This window comes from Oncorhynchus mykiss, chromosome 28 (genome assembly GCF_013265735.2).
Source record: "Oncorhynchus mykiss isolate Arlee chromosome 28, USDA_OmykA_1.1, whole genome shotgun sequence".
Lineage (NCBI taxonomy): Eukaryota > Metazoa > Chordata > Actinopteri > Salmoniformes > Salmonidae > Oncorhynchus > Oncorhynchus mykiss.
In genome coordinates, this window is record NC_048592.1 from 18331167 (window position 1) to 18358320 (window position 27154).

The window sequence follows — 27154 nt, forward strand, 5'->3', positions numbered from 1 at the left end:
TGAACATCTAGTCAAATGGCTACCCAGACTATTCGCAGTGCCCCCCCCCCCCCCCCCCCCCCCATCAGTGTTGATGACGGCAAATCAGTGGCCACAGAAGAACAAGCCATAGCTCTCACAAAAAAACTCAGATGCGTGCTCTCAGGGTGGGTTCAAGTTGTCTTAACAGTATTCACATTTAATGACTAATTCGATCTAATAAATTCTGTATTATTATTATTATTATTATTATTATTATTATTATTACATGATTAAACAAATTATGTAAACTTAATTAACTAGGAAGTTGGGAACCACAAATGTTGATTTACAGAGCTATAATATTCAGAATATAAGTTATTTTAATATCTGATCGATTAGTCATTCTCATTAATGTATTATTACCTTCTATCAGTCTCATCTGAACGTCATAAAATTCTTGGTTATGTGAACAAACCCTAGCATAAATTATGAATCTGCGATCTACAAATTGGCTTAATTATTTACTAACTAATCAAATCACATAAATACATAACACAGCAGATATTATACATTGGGTTGCTACATGATACAAAGGAAAGTCCCTAGTAGACAAAACCGATATGACGGCTTGGTAGACAAAAGAAAGGGGTGTGACTGAGGGAAAGCGGCAAACTCGGAAGATTACTACACTCATAGAAATTGCTAATAGTTTACATGAATGACATCTCATTCGAAAAGAAATTGCAATTTATATTTACGCCCATATCTCGTTGTCTTCTATGTTAGAATCTTGTCTGTCTGCTGGAGCGTTAATCAGTCTCTCCTGGTTGCGTTTCCCTGAAGATCAAAGAATTTTGTGGTTGTTAGAATGGATACTTCAGAGTACCATTCAGAAATGTTCTCATAGAACAAATGTTTTGTCAGTTGTCTGTATTCTTGTCCTAGGTTTACAGAATTACTAGTCTGCTGCTAGAAATGATATGTCTAAGATTTGCTATTATTCTGTAGAGATTGAAAGCCTGAGTTTAACCATTTCCAGCCATGTAGCCAATGCGACATGTGGTATAGTCTTGTCCTTTGGTAGAGTTGTAGTTTAAACCACTTCACACACCAGCGTCACCCGGCATGTTATGGTCTCAGAAATTCAACCATTTGCAACCTACGCTTACACCGGGATTTGCGTGGTCTGGTGTGAATTTCATCAGGAGTGGGTTTTATACTTTTCGGTAGAAAAGGGCGGTCCATGACGCCTATAATGCGATGTCTGGGCTCATGTCTGGGTGTGGCCACTGACTAGTTGATCTTTATATGAAAATCCCTACTCATTTAGAAGGTTCACATCTTTTCACAAATAGTTTCATGTTTAATCACATTATTTTCCCAATATTTAGATGTAAACCTGACAGTTGGGAAATGTACACTTTAAGACATACCGTTATGTGTGTTTCCTGTCCTTCATGAGATCACCAAATGAAACACACTCGTCATAACTGTCCCTTAAGTGTCCACGGACCAGTCTCAAATGTAGAATTTGTTTAATTCTCCCATTTTGAGGATTTAGGAGTTAGTCCTTTGTTCTCTCTCTGTGCTCTCTCCCTCTCTTTTGATGAAGTCATCCCCGACGAACACTCTATTTCATGGAAGAGATGGCTCTCAGAGCTTGAACAAATGTCCAGATTCTAGATTGACAGGTGCATGATGCCTGTGAACTTTGGTCAAGACCGCATAGCTGCATCACTTCAGTGACTCAAGTGAACAAAATTATTGCACGGCAAGTTACCTTAGGTTCACAAACGGTATGCAAAAGGTCCACATCGCATTCATGTTGGGGAAATCAAGGGTGACTCCACTCAAGCAGATGACGATCCCCAGACTATAACTTGCTGCAGCAACATTGGTGGTGCGAGTGGACAGGATGTTAAGGTTGGAGCTCACGATTGAACTCGAGGACTCAACTTTCTGGAAAGACGGCCAGTCTGTGCTAAAATACATCCGCAATGATACCACATACCTTTGTGGCTAATGGGTCAAAGATCACAGCAACCCTATTGAAAGCAGTACAGTGGAGGTATTTGAACTCCAAACACAACCCAGTCAACGATGCCTCGAGGGTTACATGTTTAAACTTTCCTGAACTCAAAGAGATGGCTCAACTGACCAGAATTCCTGGAGAAAGCAGAAACATTATGGTTGAAAGTCCCAGAGGAGCTTGGCTCCATCCCTCCGGATGATCCAGAGGTGAGAAAAGACGTCATCGTGAACAGTACAAGTGTAGAAGAAAAGAGTCCAACCAGCAAACGGAGTACTATTCACCATGGAACAGCTTGAAGAAAACAGTTGCCTGGCTGCTTAAACTGAAGATACTACTTCTACAGTTAAGCCTGAAAAGTAAAGTTCTAACACAAACGGATCCAGGATCAGATCAGAGTTTAACAAACTCACTGAAGGAAAAAATTGACAATCATAGCTGATTTTATATATTCATCTTAATTCAGGGAGTAGATATTGAACAAGTTTTTTGGAAAACTTGGTCACATAAACTGAGGGAGATTTTGTCATTCTGTTACCAACATCTGCACTGTTGTAAAATTGTCGGTGGAAATTGATAAAAGTAGTCCATTGTGCATAGATTTCTATGGTTTAAGTTTGCAGTCAATGGTTTTTGTTTGACACAACAGTCTCAACATCATTCTGTTACCTTGGAATGGCCCATATTGATAACTTTGGAATTCAAACATTATGCTGGATGGGTCTCTGGCCTCTGCATTTGGTTTGGAACCAGTTATGCAGCTTTTAAAAATAGAAAATGCATTTGTTTTACTCACAGGTAACATCATAGGCCTAGTACAATCTTGTCTTTATGGTACGATGTAGGTGATTGTAAGATGATAAACATTAAGCACCACGCAATGCTGAGATGGCAGTGAAACTTGTATTGGTAGAATTGGTATTGGCTACAAAAAAAACTATTTTTACAGTAGAATTTAATCTCGTATGTGATCACACTTTCCCAACAACTTGAATATTGTTCACTGTGGAGTTGTAAAGTCATGTAAACAGCGCTAGCTCCTTAACACATCCATTGCTACACAGCTAACATGAAATATGAATTGTTTAGTTTTTGATCATGGAAATTGGTGTGTTTTAGCAACATCTCATACACATTAACAAGTAAAGCCAAAGATGGTTTATTTATAGCGATGGACAAAACTACTTGAAATTACGGGAGCCTGGCTGCCCCATGCCTCTGTCAGATGTTTCTGTTATTGGCAAAATTTTAATTTTTGGCATAACCAAGGTTAGCTATAATGGCTGAAGCACAAACACCAACCTGTATTTGGAACATGAAATAACTGTGAACCCAAGCTAATAGCAGAAATGTTCATACTTCAGCAATGAAAACAATTTAGGAAATTACAAGTGGTTCATTCATTACTAGCCATATGAGCATATATTGCATACAAATACAAATAATGGTTGAGTTTTTATTCAGCATGTACACAGCAATAGATCATCAAACCTCACATCCTAGTATTTCTGACCATTTTAGAAATGTTACGTGGTGACGGTAACGTTTAGTCTTCCCATCCTATCAGAGTGCACAACATAAATGTCAATGTGGCATTACTTCTGTCTTTGGCATAGGTTTGGTTATTAGGCCTAAGCTTCTTCTTGGCATCCCATGGTCAGATGTTAGCCGGATCCCCCAAACCAGCTCTTTTGGAGGTCTGTGGTGCAGATGCCATTCTTTTGTCTTCAATACATGGTTTTCTGGACTGCAAGAAGGAAACATATTTGATGACATATTCATTAAAGGGAAAGTCAAGTTTCCATTGGAATTTTGTGTTATGTGAGCAAAAGTTTGGTTGCATGGTATTCTGATTTGCATTCAGTTCATAGTAATGATATTACACTCAATAGTTGAGGGTGACATGCATAATTTTGAGTTGTGCATGGCTGATCTGTGGTGGTTATAATTCAACACTGCCAGCAATAAGGCCCCAGCCTCATGCACCCTAGTATAGTAGGCAAACACTTTTTACACTGAACAAAAAATATAAATGCTACAATTTCAAAAATGTTACTGAGTTAGTTCATATAAGAAAATCAGTCAACTTAATTCATTACGCCATAACCTATGGATTTCACATGTCGGTGAAGACAGATATGCATATGTTGGTCACAGATACGGGGTGTGGATCAAAAAGTAGGGGTGTGGATCAGAAAATCAGTCAGTATCTGGTGTGACCACCATTTGCCTCATGCAGCGTGACACATCTCCTTCACATAGAGTTGATCAGGCTGTTGATTGTGGCCTGTGGAATGTTGTCCCACTCCTCTTCAATGGCTGTGCGAAGTTGCTGGATTTTGGCTGGAACTGGAACATGCTGTCGTACATGTCAATCCAGAGCATCCCAAACATGTTCAATGGGTGACATGTCTGGTGAGTATGCAGGCCATGGAAGAACTGGGACATTTTCAGCGTCCAGGAATTGTGTCCAGATCCTTGTGACATGGGACCGTGTATTATCGTGCTGAAACATGAGGTGATGGCGGCGGATGACTGGCATGACAATGGTTCTCAGGATTTCGTCAGAGTATCTCTGTGCATTCAAATTGCCATAGATTTTAAATGCAATTGTGTTCATTGTCTGTAGCTTATGCCTGCCCATACCATAACCCCACCGCCACCATTGGGCACTCTTTTCACAACGTTGACATCAGCAAACCACTCGCCCACACACTGCAAAACACGCCATCTGACATCTGCCCGGTACAGTTGAAAGTCGATTACGACGTCGAACTGCCGTCAGGTCAAGACCCTGCCTGGTGAGGGCGACAAGCACGCAGATGAGCTTCCCTGAGACGGTTTCTGACAGTTTGTGCAATAATTATTTGGTTTCATCAGCTGTCCAGGTGATTGGTCTCAGACAATCTTTAGGTAAAGAAGCCGGATGTGGAGGTCCTGGGCTGGCGTGGTTACACGTGATCTGCGGTTGTGAGACCGGTCGTTAGATAAACTGCCAAATTCTCTAAAATGGTAGAGAAATTAACGTTCAATTCTCTGCCTTGGATTATCTTGACAAAGGAAACATGCTTACTAACAGGGATTTAAACAAATTTGTGCGCCAAACTTGAGCGAAATAAGCTCTTTGTGTATGGAACATTTCTGATCTTTTATTTCAACTCATGAAACATGGGACCAACACTTTACATGTTGCGTTTATTTGTGTTCAGTGTAGATTCTTGCATAGCCAACATGGGGATGTGATTCTGGAAAAACTGATTCAAAATTGAATCCCCTCTACATTACTAAAGAGATCACCTCTTCATACATCAACACTTGCAATTAATGGGTCGCACGTTTCATCACCAATATCGTTTTGAATGTTCTTTGGAAGACTGATGCCGACTGTATGTTCTATTCAATGCAGATATTTCAAAAGGAAGCAAATGATTAGGATGAAAGCCTTTTGTCATCAATGTGATGTCACAAGATTAACCGTAGATGCAGTATAACTTTAGCTATGATTTGAGTTTACAGCACTGGATTTTAGCTAGCTAACGTTAGCATTGCTATCTATTTTTTTTAAGACCTTTGCAATCTTGCATAAGTACATTTGACGATATAATGATGGTAAAGTTTTCTACTAATTATTTGCCTACTTTAGCAAAGTCATCACATTTTCAGGCCACTGTAGCTAGTGTAATTTAGACTAAACAGTCATTATTCCCCATTCAGAATGACCGGACACCACTCAAATTTCGGGCACCACTATTCTATGGCTGTGGTTAAATCTAAATGCTGACGCTAACTAAATAAATTGCATGGGCCGAAATGAAGATATGATTTGTAAACAAATCCCCACAGACTCTGAATAGCAAATTCATGTGGCTCTCAGCAAAAGTATCCTTAGGCTACCGTGGTGATCTTTCTACAACGAGTAAAAAATATGTAGCGCTTTGCTGGAACATTAGATGAATAGCTAGTAAATGTTGCTAAGCTAACATTTAGTTTTGAGTGTTAGCTTACCAGGTTTCAGCCCAATAATGGACTAAAGGAGCCTAACATTACTTCTTAGTCCAAGGACATGTTCTGTTTTTAGAAGCAAATTGGCTATGGCAGCCAAATACTTAAGTGAATTGATTCTCAATTGTGGTACGGTTCTAGAAACGCAAAGCCCTCTACTTTCACATCAATAATTTCACAAATGCAAAATATCCACTTATTGGACACTGTTTTAACACTTGCAATCGACAGTATTTTTCAGTGACAACACGTTTGTGGCGTCCTTCTGTTTACACACAGGTGTTTGGAGACACAGATGGCTAATTAGCATAGGTAGTCTGTTTCCTGTAAATAAGCACTGTAACATGGAAATATGGCTGTGTGGGAAAGCAACATTTTTATTTTTTTTGCTGATATGAAAGATCTGTTCGTTTTATGTTTGCAAAACCTTACCGCAAGCAATGCGTTAAATTTCAGCATTTGGACTCTTGACAAAAGACCCCTGGCCAGAAGGTACTGTAATGTTCTGACTAGATCATAAAGGAACAATTGTCCAGACAGAGGATTGAGTTTACAAATTGACGGTTTATAAACCCAACTATACACATGCTACTGTTTGGCCGTAGCCCAAGCAAAATAAATGAAAGACCCCACAAACCAACCGTGACCTTCTCTTGTGAAGCCCAGATGTAAGCGAAAGAACAATGGCTAAACCTGGTCTTAACTTCCAATGCTCCAACCTCCCTCCACGCCACTCCGCCAACCACCAGGATGCCCGGCATCAGAACATTCCCGGGATTGGCAGATGGCATGTCGGACCTTGCGAACACTGGGTACTGGTACGTACAACACAACCAACTAATAGTCTAACACATAAAACACAGCTGTCTGTGTGGGTTGCGACACAGGCCCCCCCACCACAAAGTCCCTCGTCCCCGAGGGAACAAACGGTCTCTGAAGCGACCTGGAGGTCTCCTTTGCCTGCGTGGCCGTGATGGTTGCAGAGTGTCCAGATGTGAAACGGGGCTCCATCCTTGGCAGGGGGCTGCCCCTCTGGGACCCAGGGGATGAAGGCAGGGATATGGGGGACAAGAAAGCGGGAAAAGGGGAATACAGTCCGTGGCTCTGGGGCACAACGTGGTGACACAGGGAGATGGGGAGTGGGCTGTCTGGAGCCTTGTCTGCGGCACCTGGGGCTGGGTGCCTGGAGAATGTCATTGCCAGAGAGGGGAATTGTGGGGGTCTCTGGGGTTTGGGGAGAAGAGGCCCCTCTGTATGGGGCTAATCTGTCCCGGTGCAGTGCCACCTTTCTCCCCCTGGGAGGAAGCTGCACCCGGTAAACAACCTCCCCTACCCTCTCCAGGACGCTGCAGGGTCCCACCCAGTGACTGTCCAACTTGGGGCATCTGCCTTTTTTCCTCAGGGGGCTATAGACCCAGACCAGCTCCCCAGCCACAAAGTGCCTTCCCTGGGTGTGCATGTCATAGTTCCTCTTCTGCCTCGCACCTGCATTCACCAGCTGCTCTCTGGCGAAGGTGTGGGCTGTTTCCAGGCGGTCCTGGAGTCTCCGGGCATACTCCGGCCCCGGGGGAACATGAGGGCTATCCAGGGGCCAAACAAACGCCATCTCCGCAGATCTCTCTCCCAAGCATGAGGAGGGCAGGCATGCAGGAGGTGGAGTCTGAGACAGCAGAGCGGCATGCCATCAGGACCATAGGCAGGTGCTTGTCCCAGTCATGTTGGTGTTTGGCAGAGACGATGGCCAGCTGCTGTCCAAGCGTTTTGTTGAAGGACTCCACAAGGCCATCACTTTGTGGATGGAAAGGAGTAGTGCGGGTCTTGTGCATACCCAGCCTCTCACACATGGTGGCGAACACACACGACTCAAAGTTTCTGCCTTGGTCGCAGTGGATGGACTCCGCAGCTCCAAACCTGCTGAACATCCCCGCTGTCAGGGCGTCGACAATGGTCTCTGCCTCCTGGTCAGGCAGAATAGGCCTCGGGCCATTTTTATGAAATAGTCCATGGCCGTGAGCACCCAGCGGTTTCCACTGTCTGTGGTGGGGAATGGCCCAACTACATCCACTCCCACCCTCTCCATGGGAGCCCTCACTGGGAACTGTTGGAGCTGAGCATGAGTGGCCTGGGGGGCCCTTTCTCGCTGTGCAGTTGTCACAGCGGCGGCACGTCCTCCACATCCCTCTTGTGCTGCCCCCAGTAAAAGCCCTGACGGAGGCGGCGGAGTGTTTTTGTGACCCCAAAGTGTCCAGTCCCCACTAGAGATCGACCGACTGATTTTTCAACGCCGATACCGATTTTATTGGAGGACCAAAAAAGCCGATACTGATTAATCGGCCGACTTTATTTTATTTATTTGTAATAATACTGAATGAACACTTACAGTGCCTTGCGAAAGTATTCGGCCCCCTTGAACTTTGCGACCTTTTGCCACATTTCAGGCTTCAAACATAAAGATATAAAACTGTATTTTTTTGTGAAGAATCAACAAGTGGGACACAATCATGAAGTGGAACGACATTTATTGGATATTTCAAACTTTTTTAACAAATCAAAAACTGAAAAATTGGGCGTGCAAAATTATTCAGCCCCCTTAAGTTAATACTTTGTAGCGCCACCTTTTGCTGCGATTACAGCTGTAAGTCGCTTGGGGTATGTCTATCAGTTTTGCACATCGAGAGACTGAAATTTTTTCCCATTCCTCCTTGCAAAACAGCTCGAGCTCAGTGAGGTTGGATGGAGAGCATTTGTGAACAGCAGTTTTCAGTTCTTTCCACAGATTCTCGATTGGATTCAGGTCTGGACTTTGACTTGGCCATTCTAACACCTGGATATGTTTATTTTTGAACCATTCCATTGTAGATTTCGCTTTATGTTTTGGATCATTGTCTTGTTGGAAGACAAATCTCCATCCCAGTCTCAGGTCTTTTGCAGACTCCATCAGGTTTTCTTCCAGAATGGTCCTGTATTTGGCTCCATCCATCTTCCCATCAATTTTAACCATCTTCCCTGTCCCTGCTGAAGAAAAGCAGGCCCAAACCATAATGCTGCCACCACCATGTTTGACAGTGGGGATGGTGTGTTCAGCTGTGTTGCTTTTACGCCAAACATAACGTCTTGCATTGTTGCCAAAAAGTTCAATTTTGGTTTCATCTGACCAGAGCACCTTCTTCCACATGTTTGGTGTGTCTCCCAGGTGGCTTGTGGCAAACTTTAAACTACACTTTTTATGGATATCTTTAAGAAATGGCTTTCTTCTTGCCACTCTTCCATAAAGGCCAGATTTGTGCAATATACAACTGATTGTTGTCCTATGGACAGAGTCTCCCACCTCAGCTGTAGATCCCTGCAGTTCATCCAGAGTGATCATGGGCCTCTTGGCTGCATCTCTGATCAGTCTTCTCCTTGTATGAGCTGAAAGTTTAGAGGGACGGCCAGGTCTTGGTAGATTTGCAGTGGTCTGATACTCCTTCCATTTCAATATTATCGCTTGCACAGTGCTCCTTGGGATGTTTAAAGCTTGGGAAATCTTTTTGTATCCAAATCCGGCTTTAAACTTCTTCACAACAGTATCTCGGACCTGCCTGGTGTGTTCCTTGTTCTTCATGATGCTCTTTGCGCTTTTAACGGACCTCTGAGACTATCACAGTGCAGGTGCATTTATACGGAGACTTGATTACCCACAGGTGGATTGTATTTATCATCATTAGTCATTTAGGTCAACATTGGATCATTCAGAGATCCTCACTGAACTTCTGGAGAGAGTTTGCTGCACTGAAAGTAAAGGGGCTGAATAATTTTGCACGCCCAATTTTTCAGTTTTTGATTTGTTAAAAAAGTTTGAAATATGCAATAAATGTCGTTCCACTTCATGATTGTGTCCCACTTGTTGTTGATTCTCCACAAAAAAAATACAGTTTTATATCTTTATGTTTGAAGCCTGAAATGTGGCAAAAGGTCGCAAAGTTCAAAGGGGCCGAATACTTTCGCAAGGCACTGTATTTTAACTTAATACATCAATAAAATCAATTTGGCCTCAAATAAATAAACATGTTCCATTTGGTTAAACTTCTTGACGCTACCCATCCCCTTAGTGGGATAATTGTTGCTGAATTGCATAGCGCCACATTCAAATAATATTACTAAAAATATTTATATTCATGAAATCACAAGTGCAATATAGCAAAACACAGCTTAGCATTTTGTTAAATCACCTGTCGTGTCAGATTTTGAAAATATGCTTTACAGCGAAAGAAATCTAAGCATTGGTAAATTTATCGATCACTAGACAACTTTATGAACACCTAGCATCAAAGTAGCTTGGTCACAAATCAGGAAAGCAATCAAATTAATCGCTTACCTTTGATCTTTGGATGTTTTCACTCACGAGACTCCCAGTTACACAATAAATGTTCCTTTTGTTCCATAAAGATTATTTTTATATCCAAAATACCTCAGTTTGTTTGGCGCGTTATGTTCAGATATCCACAGGCTCGAGCGGTCATGACAACGCAGACAAATTCCAAATAGTATCCGTAATGTCCACAGAAACATGTCATACGTTTTTTATAATCAATCCTCAGGTTGTTTTTAAAATATATAATCGATAATATATCAACTGGCACTGTCTCTTTTTCAGTAGGAGAGGGAGAGTCCATGGCTGCCCCACTGTTACTCAAGCAAAACTCATGGGAACACTCAGCTATCCACCGACGCTATGTTATCTTTCTCGCTCATTTTTCAAAATAAAAGCCTAAAACTGTCTAAAGACTGACACCTTGAGGAAGCGATAGGAAAAGGAATCTGGTTGATATCCCTTTAAATGGAGCGAAGGCAGGCTATGGAACATGGAGCTTTCAAAATAAAAGCCACTTCCTGGTTTGATTTTCCTCAGGTTTCGTCTGCAATATCAGTTATACTCACAGACAATATTTTGACAGTTTTGGAAACTTTAGTGTTTTCTATCCTAATCTGTCAATTATATGCATATTCTAGCATATGGGCCTGAGAAATAGGCCGTTTACATTGGGAACGTTATTTTTCCAAACATAAAATAGTGCCCCTGAAAGAGGTTAAATAATGCAAAAACAAAGTGTTGGAGAAGAAAGTAAAAGTGCAATATGTGCCATGTAAGAAAGCTAACGTTTCAGTTCTTTGCTCAGAACATGAGAACATATGAATGCTGGTGGTTCCTTTTAACATGAGTCTTCAATATTCCCAGGTAAGACGTTTTAGGTTGTAGTTATTATAGGACTATTTCTCTCTCTACCATTTGTATTTCATATACCTTTGACTATTGGATGTTCTTATAGGCACTTTAGTATTGCAAGTGTAACAGTACAGCTTCCGTCCCTCTCCTCGCTCCTCCCTGGGCTCGAACCAGGAACACAACGACAACTGCGTTACCCATGCAGAGCACGGGGAACAACCACTCCAAGTCTCAGAGCGAGTGACGTTTGAAACGCTATTAGCGTGCACCCCGCTAACTAGCTAGCCATTTCACTTCGGTTACACCTGCCTCATCTCTGGAGTTGATAGGCTTGAAGTCATAAACAGCTCAATGCTTGACGCACAACAAAGAGCTGCTGGCAAAACGCACGAAAGTGCTGTTTGAATGAATGCTTACGAGCCTGCTGCTGCCTACCACCTCTGTCAGATACTTGTATGCTCAGTCAGATTATATGCAACACAGGACATGCTAGATAACTACACATAGTTGATGATATTACTAGTTTAACCTGTTAGATCTCTAGGGGCGCTATTTCATTTTTGGATAAAAAACGTTCCCGTTTTAAGCGCGATATTTTGTCACGAAAGGATGCTCGACTATGCATATTCTTGACAGTTTTGGAAAGAAAACACTCTGAAGTTTCAGAATCTGCAAAGATTTTGTCTGTAAGTGCCCCAGAACTCATTCTACAGGCGAAACCAAGATGATGCATCAACCAGGAATTAGCAGAATTTCTGAAGCTCTGTTTTCCATTGTCTCCTTATATGGCTGTGATTGCGCAAGGAATGAGCCTACACTTTCTGTCGTTCGCCCAAGGTCTTAGCAGCATTGTGACGTATTTGTAGGCATATCATTGGAAGATTGACCATAAGAGACTACATTTTCCAAGTGTCCGCCTGGTGTCCTGCGTGGAATTCGGTGCGCAATTGCCAGCTGCTCGTACTTTTCCATTTGATATAGGGGAGAAACCATGTGTCCAAGAACGATGTATCAATGAAGAGATGTGAAAAACACCTTGATTGATTCTAAACAACGTTTGCCATGTTTTCAGTCGATATTATGGAGTTAATTTGGAAAAAAGTTTGCGTCTTGAGGACTGAATTTTCAGATTTTTTTTGGTAGCCAAATGTGATGTATAAAACGGAGCTATTTCTAATACACAAAGAATCTTTTTGGAAAAACTGAGCATCTGCTATCTAACTGAGAGTATCCTCATTGAAAACATCAGAAGTTCTTCAAAGGTAAATGATTTTATTTGAAGGCTTTTATGTTTTTGTTGAAATGTTGCGTGCTGGATGCTAACGCTAAATGCTAACGCTAAATGCTAACGCTAAATGCTAACGCTAAATGCTAACGCTAAATGCTAACGCTAAATGCTAACGCTAAATGCTAACGCTAAATGCTAACGCTAATGCTAACGCTAATGCTAACGCTAACGCTAACGCTAACGCGCTACTTTTACACAAATTATTGTTTTCCTATGGTTGAGAAGCATATTTTGAAAATCTGAGATGACAGTGTTGTTTACAAAAGGCTAAGCTTGAGAGATGGCATATTTATTTCATTTCATTTGCGATTTTCATGAATAGTTAACGTTGTGTTATGCTAATGAGCTTGCTGATAGATTTACACAATCCTGGATACAGGGGTTTTTTCATAGCTAAACGTGACGCAGAAAACGGAGCGATTTGTCCTAAACAAATAATCTTTCAGGAAAAACTGAACATTTGCTATCTGAGAGTCTCCTCATTGAAAACATCTGAAGTTCTTCAAAGGTAAATTATTTTATTTGAATGCTTTTCTGTTTTTTTGTGTAAATGTTGCCAGCTGAATGCTAATGCTAAATGCTACGTTAGCCATCAATACTGTTACACAAATGCTTGTTTTGCAATGGTTGAGAAGCATATTTTGAAAATCTGAGATGAGTGTTGTTAACAAAAGGCTAAGCTTGAGAGCTAGTATATTTATTTCATTTCATTTGCGATTTTCATGAATAGTTAACGTTGCGTTATGGTAATGAGCTTGAGTCTGTATTCACGATCCCGGATCCGGGATGGGGAGATCAGAAAGGTTAACTAGTGATTTTGATTGTTTTTTTATAAGATAAGTTTAATGCTAGCTAGCAACTTACCTTGGCTTACTGCATTCGCGTAACAGTCCTTGTGGAGTGCAACGAGAGGCAAGTGGTTATAGCGTTGGACTAGTTAACTGTAAGGTTGGATCCCCCGAGCTGACAAGGTGAAAATCTGTCGTTCTGCCCCTGAACGAGGCAGTTAACCCACCGTTCCTAGGCCGTCATTGAAAATAAGAATGTGTTCTTAATAACTGACTTGCCTATTTAAATGAAGATGAAATAAAGGTGTAAAAAAAATATATCGGCCAAATCGGTGTCCAAAAATACAGATTTCCGTTTGTTATGAAAACTTGAAATCGGCCATTCCGATTAATCGGTCGACGTTTAGTCCCCACCCCCCCATGAGTACTCCGGAGCACAGCCTCCTGCAATGCTTTTGGGACCACCACCTCTCCTCTCCCAAGCAGCAACGCTTGAGAAGCCCCATACAAACCTCCTGTAGTACGAGGCCAGGCCCAGGAAGCTCTTCAGCTGACACTGGTCAGTGGGGGTGGGCCAGTCTCGGACAGCCCCCACCTTGTCCTCCATGGTGCTAATCCCCTCCTACCCCACTCGGTGGCCAAAGTACACCTCTCTCCTCATGAAGTGGCACTTCTCAGGGTGGAGCTTCAGACGTGCGGCAGCCACCTGCTCCAGCACACACCGTAGCGCCACCAGGGCTGACTGGAAGGCGCTGCCATGGGCCAGGATGTCATTGAGGTATACCAGACACTGCTGTCGGGGGATGCCATCCAGCACCCTGTCCATCAAACGCTCAAAAGTAGCTGGGGCGTTGCACAGGCCAAAGCACTGGACCTTGAACTGCCAGTGTCCTCTGTTAGTGGAGAATGCAGTTTTGGCTCTGGCCTCTGGGGAGAGGGGCACCTGCCAGTAGCCACTGCGGAGGTCTAGTGAGGAGAACCAGGTTGACCCCCTAACCAGGTCCAGCGTCTCATTGATATGGTGTATCCTTCCTGGTTACCTCATTCAGCCGCCTGTAGTCTGCACAGAACCTCAGCTTGCCCCCCTTCTTAGGGACCATGATGATTGGCGCCGCCCAGGGGCTTTCTGAGGGCTGGATGACGTCTGCCCGCTGCATCTCCAACACAGCCTTGTCTGCCGCCTCCCGGCGTGCCAGCGGGGACGCATCTTGATGGGTCGAGCATCACCTGTGTTTGATCTCATGCTGCACCAGATGAGTCTGATCCACCTTTTCCTCACTCAGCGCAAAGCTGTCTCTTAATTCAAACCGCAACTGCCACAACCGTTCCTGCTGCTTGGGGTCAAGACCAACACAGTTCCTCCCCCATATCTCCCTCACTGCAGACAGTGTCCTCTTCTCTCCCATCTGGGGTAGCTGGGCTGGGGGGACATGGCCCAGGCTCGCGGAGGGATGTGTCGTGGAGGTAGCTGGGGGAAAGTTCACACACAGATGTGGTGGGGTGGGGGGGGGGCGGCCATGAGTCTGCTGCTTTAACTGTTGGAGTAAAGGGTTTGTTGGGTTGAGTGGGATTTGACATTAGGGGGGGCCATGGTGACTGCCGGCCCTCCCTGGAAGCTCAGTGTGCCCCTATTTAGGTCTAACTGGCAGCCTGTGCTTCTAAGAAAGTCCAACCACAGGATACAAGGGTCCTGCACAGCCGCCACCCACACAGGATGAGGCACAGGCCTGCCCCCTACTGTCATTCATTATTTCCTTCCCTTTTTCATGGGTGCCAGCTCACCTGCGACTTTGTGGAGCTGCACAGTTTTGGACTCACACAGAGTCCAACCTGGCACAATATCCGGCCTCACCAGGGTTACTGTGGACCCAGTGTCCACCAGGGCAGGGCATCCTCTCCACGGTGACAGGGACATGACAAAAGTCCCCAACACAGGTCTGGCCCACCTCAACAACAGGCTCCATCAGCTTGCCCTCGTCTGCTTCTGGGGGAAGTGGAGCCTTGCTTCTCCGTCTGTGCCGGTGGGCTCTTCCTGAAGATGGTGGTTGAGAAAGAAAGCCAGGGGTCTGTACTACCTGGTCCATGCGGACCCCGAGCCGTTTCCCTGAGCGCTGGGGGACATGGGGCAATCCCGGCGTAGATGGCCTGGCTGACCACAACCCCAGCAGACCCTGGGACCAGGGCGTGTGTTTCATGCCGCCTGTAGTGACACCGCACGAATGAGTTCTGTCATTCCAGCCATCCATGCAGGCTTTTCTGTCTCCGGGCTGCTCTGCCCCCCAGCCCGCACAGAGGGTCTGTCTCCCTGAACCCCCACCAAAGCCCCAACCCACACCAGCTCCCTCTCCAAAGCCATCTCCAAGGCTATCTGAAATGACTCGTGATGAGCCAGCTGGGTCTGTATGCACAGCTAATGTGCTAGGTCGCTCTGCATGGAGGGGAGGCATGTGTACATATGCCCGCCGAGAGAGGCTCTCAATGTCATTAGCTAGCACCCGTAGAGGCTCTCCAGGCTGCCTGCATCTATTACTCAGTTCGGAGCGCAGCAGCCCGGGCTGTACACACTGTCCATAGTGCCACAATGCTCCCACTAAAGCACCATAATCACGTCTGTCCTTGAGGCTAATCAATATCAAACAGGCCAGAGCTTCATCAGTGAGGCATAAAGCCAACTGCTGTGCCCTTTCCTCATCCGACCACCACCTAAAATGAGCTGGACGCAGCCGGGAACTGGGTGCCGCCATGTTTGTTTACATCCTGAGCCCCAGATTCCTCGTCCCGCCGCGTCTACGTAACCCTTTCGGTCCGTCCACCAGAATCCTCGCAAGGCACAGTTGACGAAGCACTCATGCTCGCTTCAGCCGCCATCACTCTAACGACCTCCTTCAAGCGGCCTCTGGGCTCCGACGCCCTGGCGATCTCCTCAGCCAGATCCTCTGACGTCCATGCACACGCACCTCCTTGGTCATAATCGTCCCCTACCTCCACTTTCGGGATTCCCTCGACGCATTTTCAACCCCCGTTCTCACATATGGTAGCTAGCCACAGAAGTCAGCTGGCTAACGTTTATCAACGTTTTTTTTAAACTCCTGACACCAATGTAATGATCTGACTAGATCATAAAGGGACAATTGTCCAGACAGAGGATTGAGTTGACGGTTTATTAACCCAACTATTCACAGGCTACTGTTTGGCCGTAGCCCAAACAAAATAAATGAAAGATACCCCACAAACCAACCGTGACCTTCTCTTGTGAAGCCCAGACGTAAGAGAAAGAACAATGGCTAAACCTGGTCTTAACTTCCAATGCTCCATTCCCCACCACGCCACTCCGCCAACCACAAGGATGCCCGGCATCAGAACATTCCAGGCACACTGGGTACTGGTAAGTACAACACAACCAACTAAAAGCCTAAAACACAGCTGTCTGTGCAGGTCGCTACAGTACTATTGTCAATATGCACTAAAGGTAGTTGGCGTCTATGAATTGAGTAACCATGTTTTAGTGCATCAGTTTCCGAAGAATTTATCTACCATCTGCTCTTTCCACATCATTCATCCAACTCATTTTTTGGCTGGCTAAACTTAGTTTTTTGACAGATCGTTTGCTGTCTGTCTGCTGTTGACAGCATAGTCCTTGGAAACTTTCCTTCCGTCTGTGCCGTAAGTAAAGTTGTCCATTTTTGTTGTGACTGTCCAGAGATACTTTTGAGGGGATGGGGAAACTCCATTGGAGAATTATTAACTCCCACTGTGCACATTGTCCATGCGTCATCAATGGTCTGCATGGTGCATTCTGGCCGATGATGGGACAAGGAGTAACCTTATACAAAGAGTTAATGGGAGTCAATTGGGCGCTACCTTAACCCAACATTAGCCTGAATTACGTGAACAAGAAGTACTATATTACAAATATATTTTGGGATGTGAGATGATTAACTTGTGACATTACGTACTTTTGAGGAAAATAGGCAGGTTTCTCGACTCATACACTGACTTTTAGAAGGGATTGCGTGACGCAACGCAAACAAGATGTGTCGACAGTGTGCTGAGTGGGGCTTTGTACGTTTCTCCATTCATTGGCAACTGGGATTCCTATCTCCACCTTTTCTCTAAATATCTCTGGACTGTCTGGGACTTGTGTCCTGGGAGAGGCCAGGGGCCACGCCTCTTACGTGAGTGTACTCGGGGCCAATATTCCCGCCAAATCGTACCAGACCACGATTATTCCAGCAGCAGTGGAATAGGCAACCCTAGGGTCTCTTATCCTTGCCACTTATGTCAATTTTAGAGCTATTTGAACGATTAAAAAAAAAACATTTAACCTTTTTTAATGAGTGGAAAGTACTGGTTCTCGATGAGTGGAAAGTACTGGTTCTCGATGGCCTATTGTGGCTGACAACTACACCCAGTATGGGACTACAGGTCCAGTCAATCCCCCATCTAGAGGGATGCTGAAAAGAGGGATGAGAGAGTGATTGCCCTCTGAATGTTGGCGATTTGCCCAAAACCTCAGCCCATAGGGAAGAGGTGTATTTGATCTTGAAAGAATCTGTGATGTGTGGTTAACCCTGTCTGGTTGGTGTTTCTAGGGTTGGTTTAGGTGTGATTTTTGTTTCTTGGTCTAATCCTATCATATTTTCACTTAGATGTGGTGGTGTCTTCCTCCTCCACTTGCCCCACCCTACTTCATCATTCTCTCCTCTGTCTTAAATACATACTGGCTGTAGGCCTACATTTTAACTTGGCAACTCAGTATGAGAAATATGGACTAATTCCTATGATATGTCATCTTGTCTAAACAGCCAGGTCATCATCACGTGAGGGTATATGGCCTTTTACAGTGTATACCCCCCCATGTGCTTTCTCCCAGGGAAAGTCTTAAAGCACTGTGTAAACTGACAGTTGTCAATGTGTGTGTTTTAAATTTTTTGTCTGTACACTGCTCATGCCAAGATTCTTCTAATTCCAGTCAGCCATTCATGCCAACGTAAGATTGAGTGGTAACATTTTAAGGCCCCCTCTTTCACCACAACGCTCATTTCCAGTTCTCAGTGTCTGAGGAACAGGTAGAACCAGAGCTACTGGAAGTTAGTGGAACCTGTCATATTGTGTCTGTAGGTGGGACAGACGTGAGTTTAAGCCTAGGCTCCGTGCCTATTGTCAGTTAGGGCCACATGGACACATTACATCCCCGTGATTTACTCTCATATCCCCCTTATTATTATAAGGGATGTGTTAGTACGTCTGTCTATATGTAACAAAAACTATGTGATGGGCCCCCATTATTTAACAGAGGCCATTCAAACTCTCCAGGGCCCAGTTTTTCAAAAGCTATCTATCCAGATTTTGCCAAATGGAATGAATAGAACAGGAGTCCCCATTCAAATGAAGTTCTATTCATTATATTTCTATGCATTCAATCCCATCGGATAGGTGAAATCCATTTAACTTTTGAAAACTGGGCACAGAGGTTGCTACTGGATTCTCCCTCGCTTACTACCTTCAGCTACCCAACCCTGCTCTGATGACCAATGGCCATTCCCACTTTTTCTGCTGAACCAATCAGAGAGAGGCATAGTGGTTAGGGGAGGATGGGTCTAAATGTTGAAACAGGGTGTGTTCCTGAAACTAGCTGGGTGTTGTCACTTACTAGTGTGCTCAGCCTTTGGTTTAAATCTGGGTTGAATGAGTCCCAACACAGCTGTCTTCCCTCATAGCTGTACACATTTCTCTCTCTGACTTAGTCTGCCTGAGCTTTCTGTGGCTATTTCTAGAAGGTAATTTGATTCAACATTTTGAGGACTTCAAGGGAGAAACAAGACATTCTGGGACTAGCATTACACTTTTTCACAGAATCTCTCTTTTTGACTCCTCTGTTTTGCTGGGCCTGGCCCATTGTAGGGTCATTGGTTGTTGCTCTCTTGGCCGTGTGCCTAAAGGCCTGAGGGTTTGGGGACAGTACTGAGGACAACTTAGTAGGTGAGTCGTGTTAACAAAAAAATGTCTGACTGTATAATCTCAGTAATGCTCAGTGCTATACTCCATCTAGCACTGCAGTGTCTATTTCAAGTTTTTTACTTTTATAAACTGTTAGGATAGGTTTTTCTTGTAGTTAGAGCTGTATTACTTGGTGGATATGAAAACGCTGTCCCATGTTTGTGTGGAGTGGGTTTTATTGCCGTTGTATGGAAAGGACATAAAAAATAAAATATCCAACATTCTCTCTTTTGTTCTTCGCTCTTAGTTTGGTTTGCCGGCTCACCTCCAAGCCACTCCATCTCTGTCATGTTTCTCAATCCCTCATCCATTACTATCTAGTGAGCTCATACCACATACTGACTGTTCAAATGTGTTCACCTCACCTGTTTGACTGGATCTGTTAGTCATTGAGAGAACACATTGTCTCAAAGGAGTCGCTAAGGGAATGTTAAATGCTGCTGAACAACCTCTTTGTAAAACTACCACCATTTTGGGTCGCGGTGTGTGAGATGATTTTATTAGTATAGTGGCGCGTTTGTTTTTTAGGTTGACTCCATGCTAAAGCCTATATAGTATATTCTTATGTGTAGGTTAAAGCTGGTGGGGCTGCAACTGCCTGGTATGCCAGATTCATCTATGGTATACAACTGCATGCAAATGTAACCTATCCCCTGTTTCTTGCTAGAAACTGAAGTAAACACTGAACAAGTGAAATGCAGTTCAGTTGTAATTGTGCTGGTGTGTCTGTTTGCCTTTGCAGTCTGTTGTGTAGATAATCCCTAATATTACATCATATGTTTTATGTCCATGGCTGATAGTGGAATAAAACACTTAGCTACTACAGAAAAGTTCATATAATATTACTTATCTGTGAAAAATCCCAGTAGGATCTATTGGGCATTGACTGACCTACAGTACATGGTCAGACCGACTACAATGCCCTTTGTGGCGATTTTTACGGTTGTGAATGATGTTTGTTTTGTTTGTCTATCAGATAGATAGTCAGTCATCAAAGCAGAGCCTCCGGTTCAGATATATGATGGGCCTGTGCAGCTGTCTCTGTTTGTTTAGTAGGGGAGGCAGTGTGACACTAGGCTGCTATGTTCATCGCCTTATGTCTCTGTGTACTATAGGCCTAAGGACACACCACTGCTTTCCATGTAGGCATAAAAGCATTAGCTGCCATTATCACCAGTCACTGTCTTTTCAACCGAATTGTATTTTTGTCTTTTTTTTTTCAGGGTTTTTTGATCAACTGAATAAAGGAAAGAGGCCATCAAAATGCTGCTAGAACTGGGATCCAATATTATGTCGTTGTATGAGTATTTATTGCAGAGAACGGGTGAGTGCTTTCTCTAAAATTGATATTTTTATTATTACAATTTGTAAATGAATGAAATGCATTTGAATTGCAGTTTGTAGATGATGAACATGTTGTACCATGCTGTGTGTGTAACCTGTATTGTTGTCTTTGATAAATTGCTTATCCTCAGACCACCGGTTGTTGCCCTACCCGTTGATGCGGACCCCCTTCCAGATGACCAGCATCCTGTTGGGCTATGTGTTCTTCTCGCTGTATGCAGGGCCTCGCCTGATGGTACACCGCAAGCCCTATCACCTCAAATCAGCCATGATCGTCTATAACTTCAGCATGGTGTTCCTCAATGCCTTCCTTGTCTATGAGGTGAGCAAAGCAGTTAGTCGTTCAGCAGAATTTAAGCTCTTCAAAGAACCTTGTTGTGAAGACAGACTGTACTCTAGGTGCAATTATATATATTTATATATATTTATATATATATTTTTTTATATATATTTATTTATATTTATTTATTTATTTATTTACAGCTTTTATGGATGTATGATATGACAGCCAGTTCTGTGCTTTGCCATTGCAGTTCCTGATGTCAGGATGGGGCACCACCTTTACCTGGAGATGTGACCTTTGTGACTACTCAAGCAGCCCACAGGCTCTAAGGGTAAGCTTTATTTATAAGAGAATCTGCTTTCTATCTCATGAGATGCCATCCATGTTTTATTTATAAGAGAATCTGCTTTCTATCTCATGAGATGCCATCCATGTTTTCATGCTTTATTTATAAGAGAATCTGCTTTCTATCTCATGAGATGCCATCCATGTTTTCATGCTTTATTTATAAGAGAATCTGCTTTCTATCTCATGAGATGCCACCCATGTTTTCATTCAATGAAAATGTTTAAATTATATATTTTAAACATGCATAGCTATTTTAATAGGTCAAATTATATTATTTGATGCCATCTATTTATTCTCTGTACTTTCCTCTCCTTTTTGTCAGATGGTTCGAGTGGCTTGGTGGTTTTACTTCTCTAAATTCATCGAGCTTCTGGACACAGTAAGAATGTTTTTTTTCTATCAAAACATGTTTGTGAATAAAAAAATATTGGCATGAACTGTCCTTTGACGTTAGCATAAATCAACTTCTGACTTCGTCTTTCTGACACACATGGAGATTTTAGAATTTGTTTGCTTTAGAGTAATTTAAACTCTTGTCTGCTTTGCAGTTATTCTTTGTGCTGCGTAAGAAACACAGCCAGATTACATTTCTTCATGTCTTCCATCACTCCTTCATGCCCTTCACGTGGTGGTGGGGTATGACCATCGCTCCTGGTAATCTTGACCTCATAATGACATTATCCCCATGCAGTGTGCTTACAGTCGCACATATAACATGTTTAACTTTAGAGTAGTTAACTGTGGGGGGGGGGGGTTGTTGTTCAATAAACCTCATAACCACAAAAGGAACGTTTTACAATTTTACCAGGGAATAAGGAGTTTAACAAAATGATTTAGGAACAACATGTATTTTGTTATGCCCCTGTGACTATTCAGAATCTCTGAATGGGGCTCTCGGGTGGCGCAGTGGTCTAATGCACTGCATCTCAGTGCTTAGAAGCGTCACTACAGACACCCTGGTTTGAATCCAGGCGGTATAACAACTGGCCATGATTGGGAGTCCCGTTAGGGCGGCGCACAATTGGCCCAGCGTCGTCCGGGTTTGGCCAGTGTAGGCCGTCATTGTAAATAAGAATTTGTTCTTAACTGACTTGCCTAGTTAAATAAAGGGTACATTTTTAAAAAATTGTTTATAATAATGTGCCTGTCATTGTGAATCTCCAGCAGGGGGAATGAGCTCGTTCCATGCCATGGTCAACGCATGTGTCCACGTCATCATGTACACCTACTACGGCCTGTCCGCTGCAGGACCTCGCTTCCAGAAATACCTCTGGTGGAAGAAGTACATGACCGCAATCCAGCTTGTGGGTGTTCTTTCTTAATGATGTAGAATTGGAAGAAACTGTTAAACGGAAGCATTGATTTGTGTATAGCTGCCAATGTTACTGTTGTGAATTGGTGACTCGCGCGCCATCTACAAACATCATTAATATGTTCTCCCTTATTTCTTCCTTCTTCAGATCCAGTTTGTGCTGATCTCACTTCACATCTCTCAATACTACTTCATGGAGAAGTGTGACTTTCAGGTGCCCATGTTCATTCACCTCATCTGGATGTACGGAACCTTCTTCTTCGTACTCTTCTCCAACTTCTGGATTCAGGCCTACATAAAGGGTAAACGGCTGCCTACAGCCACCAAGGAGGCAAAGCTCAAGCAGAATGGCGTTACTAATGGTCATACCAACGGCATTACCATTGGCAACATTTCCGTGGTGCCCAACAGCAAACAAGTGGAGAATAGCAATGGGACAACAGCGCACCGTGTCAACGGCCATAACCAACTAGGCAAAGTGAAGGAAGTCTAGCTTTGTCATTTTGGACGGGGAAACATAACTGTCTGAGTGAGCCTCCAAAATGCCAAAGATTCCAAAACAATGCTACTCGTTCACATGTTAGCTACTGATCACTTTCCTCAAATGTATATTTTTTATATTTATTTACACTGCTTTTGGGATATGAATGGCGTAATGGATTTACCAGTTGGTCCCTACTTGACACACTGTTAAATTTTGAGTGGTTGGAGGGAACTACTAACTGTAGATCACACTGTATGAAGAGGTGTTCATCCTCACTATTATTCACCTCCAACCCAGTTTTGAAATGACCAATGAAAGCCCACCCTTGGACTTTAACTTCTTGTTTGGCTGGCATGACTCCTGTGTTGCTTGAAAATATTGTAGTTTCCACTGAAAGGACTGGAACATGCTTGTAAATGGCTGACCCAGGTCTCTTTCAAAGAGATGGGATTTGTATTGATGTCCATCATGGTTTTGTTTTTTGGTGCTGTTTATATTTAACTTTTTTTGAAATAAAACACATTTTAAGTAAGGCTGAGTCATTAAACATACTTACCGGGAGGCACATAAGGCATCCACAATCAAATACATCAGCCGATGTCACAAAGTGCTGTACAGAAACCCAGCCTAAAACCCCAAACAGCAGGTTTCTCGACTCAAACACTGACTTTTAGAAGGGATTGAGTGACACAACGTGAACAAGATTTTTCGACAGTCTGCTGGGTGGGGCGATATACGTTTCTCCATTCATTGGTGGCTAGGAAAAACTCCCTAGAAAGGCAGGAACCTAGGAAGAAACCTAGAGAGGAACCAGGCTATGAGTGATGGCCAGTCCTCTTCTGGCTTGGCTGGGTGGCGATTTATAACAGTACATGGCCAAGATGTTCAAATGTTCATAGATTACCAGCAGGGTAAAATGATAATCACAGTAGTTGTTGAGGGTGCACCCGGTCAGCACCTCAAGGAGTAAATGTCAGTTGGCTTTTCATAGCCGATCATTCAGAGTTAGAGAGACAGCAGGTGCGGTAGAGAGAGAGTCGAATACAGCAGGTCCGGGACAAGGTAGCACATCTGGTGAACAGGTCAGGGTTCCATAGCCACAGGCAGAACAGTTGAAACTGGAGCAGCAGCAGGTGGACTGGGGACAGCAAGGAGTCATCAGGCCAGGTAGTCCTGAGGCATGGTCCTAGGGCTCAGGTCCTCCGAGAGAAAAGAGAGAGGGAGAATACTTAAATTCACACAGGATAACACAGGAGAAATATTCCAGATATAACGAACTGATCCTAGCCCCCCCCCCCCCGACACAAACTATTACATAAATACTGGAGGCTGACACACTGTGGCCCTGCGCGACGATACCCCCAGACAGGGCCAACCAGGCAGGATATAACGCCACCCACTTTGACAAAGCACAGCCCCCACACCAGAGGGATATATTCAAACCAACTTACTAGCCTGAGACAAGGCCGAGTATAGCCCATGAAGATCTCCCCCACGGCACAACCTGAGGGGGGCGCCAACCCGGACAGAAAGATCCTATCAGTGACTCAACCCACTCAAGTGATGCACCCCTCCTAGGGGCGGCATGGAAGAGCACCAGTAAGCCAGTGACTCAGCCCCGGTAATAGAATTAGAGGCAGAGAATCCCAGTGAAGAGAGGGGAACCGGCCAGGCAGAGACAGCAAGGGCGGTTCATTGCTCCAGTGCCTTTCCGTTCACCTTCACACCCCTGGGCCAGACTACACTCAATCATAGGACCTACTGAAGAGATGAGTTTTCAATAAAGACAAATGTCGAGACGGAGTCTGCATCTCTCACTTGGGTAGGCAGACCATTGCATACAAATTGAGCTCTATAGGAGAAAGCCTTTCCTCTAGCTGTTTGCTTAGAAATTCTAGGGACAATAAGGATACATGTGTTTTGTGACAGTAGCGTATGGTAGATATACAGCAGGACCAAATCGAAAAGATAGGTAGGAGCAAGCCCGTGTAATGCTTTGTAGGTTAGCAGTAAAACCTTGAAATCAGCCCTTGCCTTAACAGGAAGCCAGTGTAGAGGCTAGCACTGAAGTAATATGATACATTTTTTTGGTTCTAGTCAAGATTCTAGCAGCCGTGTTCAGCACTAACTGAAGTTAATTTAGTGCTTTATTCAGGCAGCCAGAAACTAGAGCATTGCAGTAGTATAATCTAGAAGTGACAAAAGCATGGTTACATTTTTCTGCATCATTTTTGGACAGGAAGTTTCTGATTTTTGCAATGTTACGTAGATGGAAAAAATCTGTAACGCCAAGGGCCTTCGCAGATTTATTTGAGACGACTGTACAACTATCAAGATTAATTGTCAGTACCAACAGAAGATCTGTTTGTTTTTTGGGACCTAGAACTAGCATCTCTATTTTGTCTGAGTATAAAGTTTTTTAAATTGCCACCATCCACTTCTTATGTCTGAAACACAGGCTTCCAGGGTCAGCAAATTTGGAGCTTCATCATGTTTCATTGAAATGTACAGCTGTGTATCATCCGCATAGCAGTGAAAGTTAACACTATGGTTCCGAATCACAACACCAAGAGGTAAAATATATAGTTAAAACAATAGTGGTCCTAAAACAGAGCCAAGAGGAACACCGAAATTTACAGTTGAGGACAAACCATCCACAGAGCCAAACTGATAGCTTTCCGACAGATAAGATCTAAACCAGGCCAGAACTTGCCCATGTAGACCAATTTGGGTTTCCAATCTCTCCAAAAGAATGTGGTGATCGACAGTATCAAAGCAGCACTAAGGTCTAGGAGCATGAGGACAGATGCAGAGCCTTGGTCTGATGCCATTAAAAGGTAATTTACCACCTTCACGAGTGCAGTCTCAGTGTTATGATGGGGTCTAAAACCAGACTGAAGGGCCTCCCGGGTGGTGCAGTGGTTAAGGGTGCTGTACTGCAGCACCAGCTGTGCCATCAGAGACTCTGGGTTCGCGCCCAGGCTCTGTCGTAACCGGCCGCGACTGGGAGGTCCGTGGAGCGACGCAGGATTGGCCTAGCGTCGTCCGGGTTAGGGAGGGCTTGGTCGGTAGGGATGTCCTTGTCTCATCACGCACCAGCGACTCCTGTGGCAGGCCGGGCGCAGTGCGCGATAACCAAGGTTGCCAGGTGCACGGTGTTTCCTCCGACACATTGGTGCGGCTGGCTTCCGGGTTGGATGCGCGCTGTGTTAAGAAGCAGTGCGGCTTGGTTGGGTTGTGTATCGGAGGACGCATGACTTTCAACCTTCGTCTCTCCCGAGCCCGTATGGGAGTTGTAGCGATGAGACAAGATGGTAGCTACTACAACAATTGGATACCACGAAAAAGGGGTAGAAATAAAATAAAAAAATAAAACCAGACTGAAACGTTTCGTATACATCGTCTTCAGGAAAGCTGTGAGTTGCTGTCAAGGTTTGGCTTTTTCAAGAGAGGCGTTATTACTTTTAGTGACATCCGGTGGATGTTTATTATGTTTATGTTTATTATGTGGGTCTGTGGACCCACATAATTTTCATGTTTTCATCAGTGCCAAGAGATATAGTCAGTGCCAAGAGATATAGTATTAAAAAACTTGAGTGTCTCCCTTGAACCTAGGTGCTGGCAGTGTTGTGCAGACTCAGGACAACTGATCTTCAGAGAAATACGCAGATTTAAAAAGGAGTCTGTAATTTGCTTTCTTATGATCATGATCTTTTCGTCAAAGAAGTTGATGAATTTATAACTGCTGAAGTGAAAGCCATCCTCTCTTGGGGAATGCTCCTTTTTATTTAGCTTTGCGACAGTATCAAAAAAAAATTTTGGATTGTTCTTATTCTCCTCAATTAAGTTGGAAAAATAGGATGATCGAGCAGTGGTGTAGCGCCATTTCTGTTCCATATTCCTGGAAGATTGCTTCAGGGCTCTGGTATTTTCTGTATACCAGGGAGCTAGTTTCTTATGACAAATGTTTTTTGTTTTTATGGGTGTGACTGCATCTAGGGTATTACGCAAGATTACATTTAGTTCCTCAGTTAGGTGGTTAACCGATTTTTGTAGTCTGACGTCCTTGGGTATGTGGAGGGAGTCTGGAAGGGCATCTAGGAATCTTT

The 27154-nt window shown here is 43.8% G+C and overlaps 1 protein-coding gene across 6 annotated transcripts in view; it reads left to right on the forward strand.

The window, feature by feature from the left end:
- LOC110508661 (elongation of very long chain fatty acids protein 1-like) overlaps positions 1–23577 on the forward strand; it is a 38128-nt gene extending 14551 nt beyond the window's left edge. For 2 of the 6 annotated variants that reach the window (XM_036966798.1, XM_036966799.1), the window contains exons 2-8: positions 20498–20598; positions 20750–20940; positions 21152–21232; positions 21572–21628; positions 21798–21903; positions 22414–22553; positions 22710–23206. In XM_036966798.1, the coding sequence (XP_036822693.1) occupies positions 20538–20598; positions 20750–20940; positions 21152–21232; positions 21572–21628; positions 21798–21903; positions 22414–22553; positions 22710–23054 (981 nt within the window). In that variant the 5' untranslated portion in view covers positions 20498–20537 and the 3' untranslated portion in view covers positions 23055–23206. Of the gene's footprint in view, positions 1–18935; positions 19257–20497; positions 20599–20749; positions 20941–21151; positions 21233–21571; positions 21629–21797; positions 21904–22413; positions 22554–22709 lie in introns of those variants that run through there. The other 4 variants (XM_036966797.1, XM_036966796.1, XM_036966800.1 and 1 more) reach the window with 4 other exon arrangements.
- The last annotated feature ends 3577 nt before the right edge of the window (positions 23578–27154 follow it).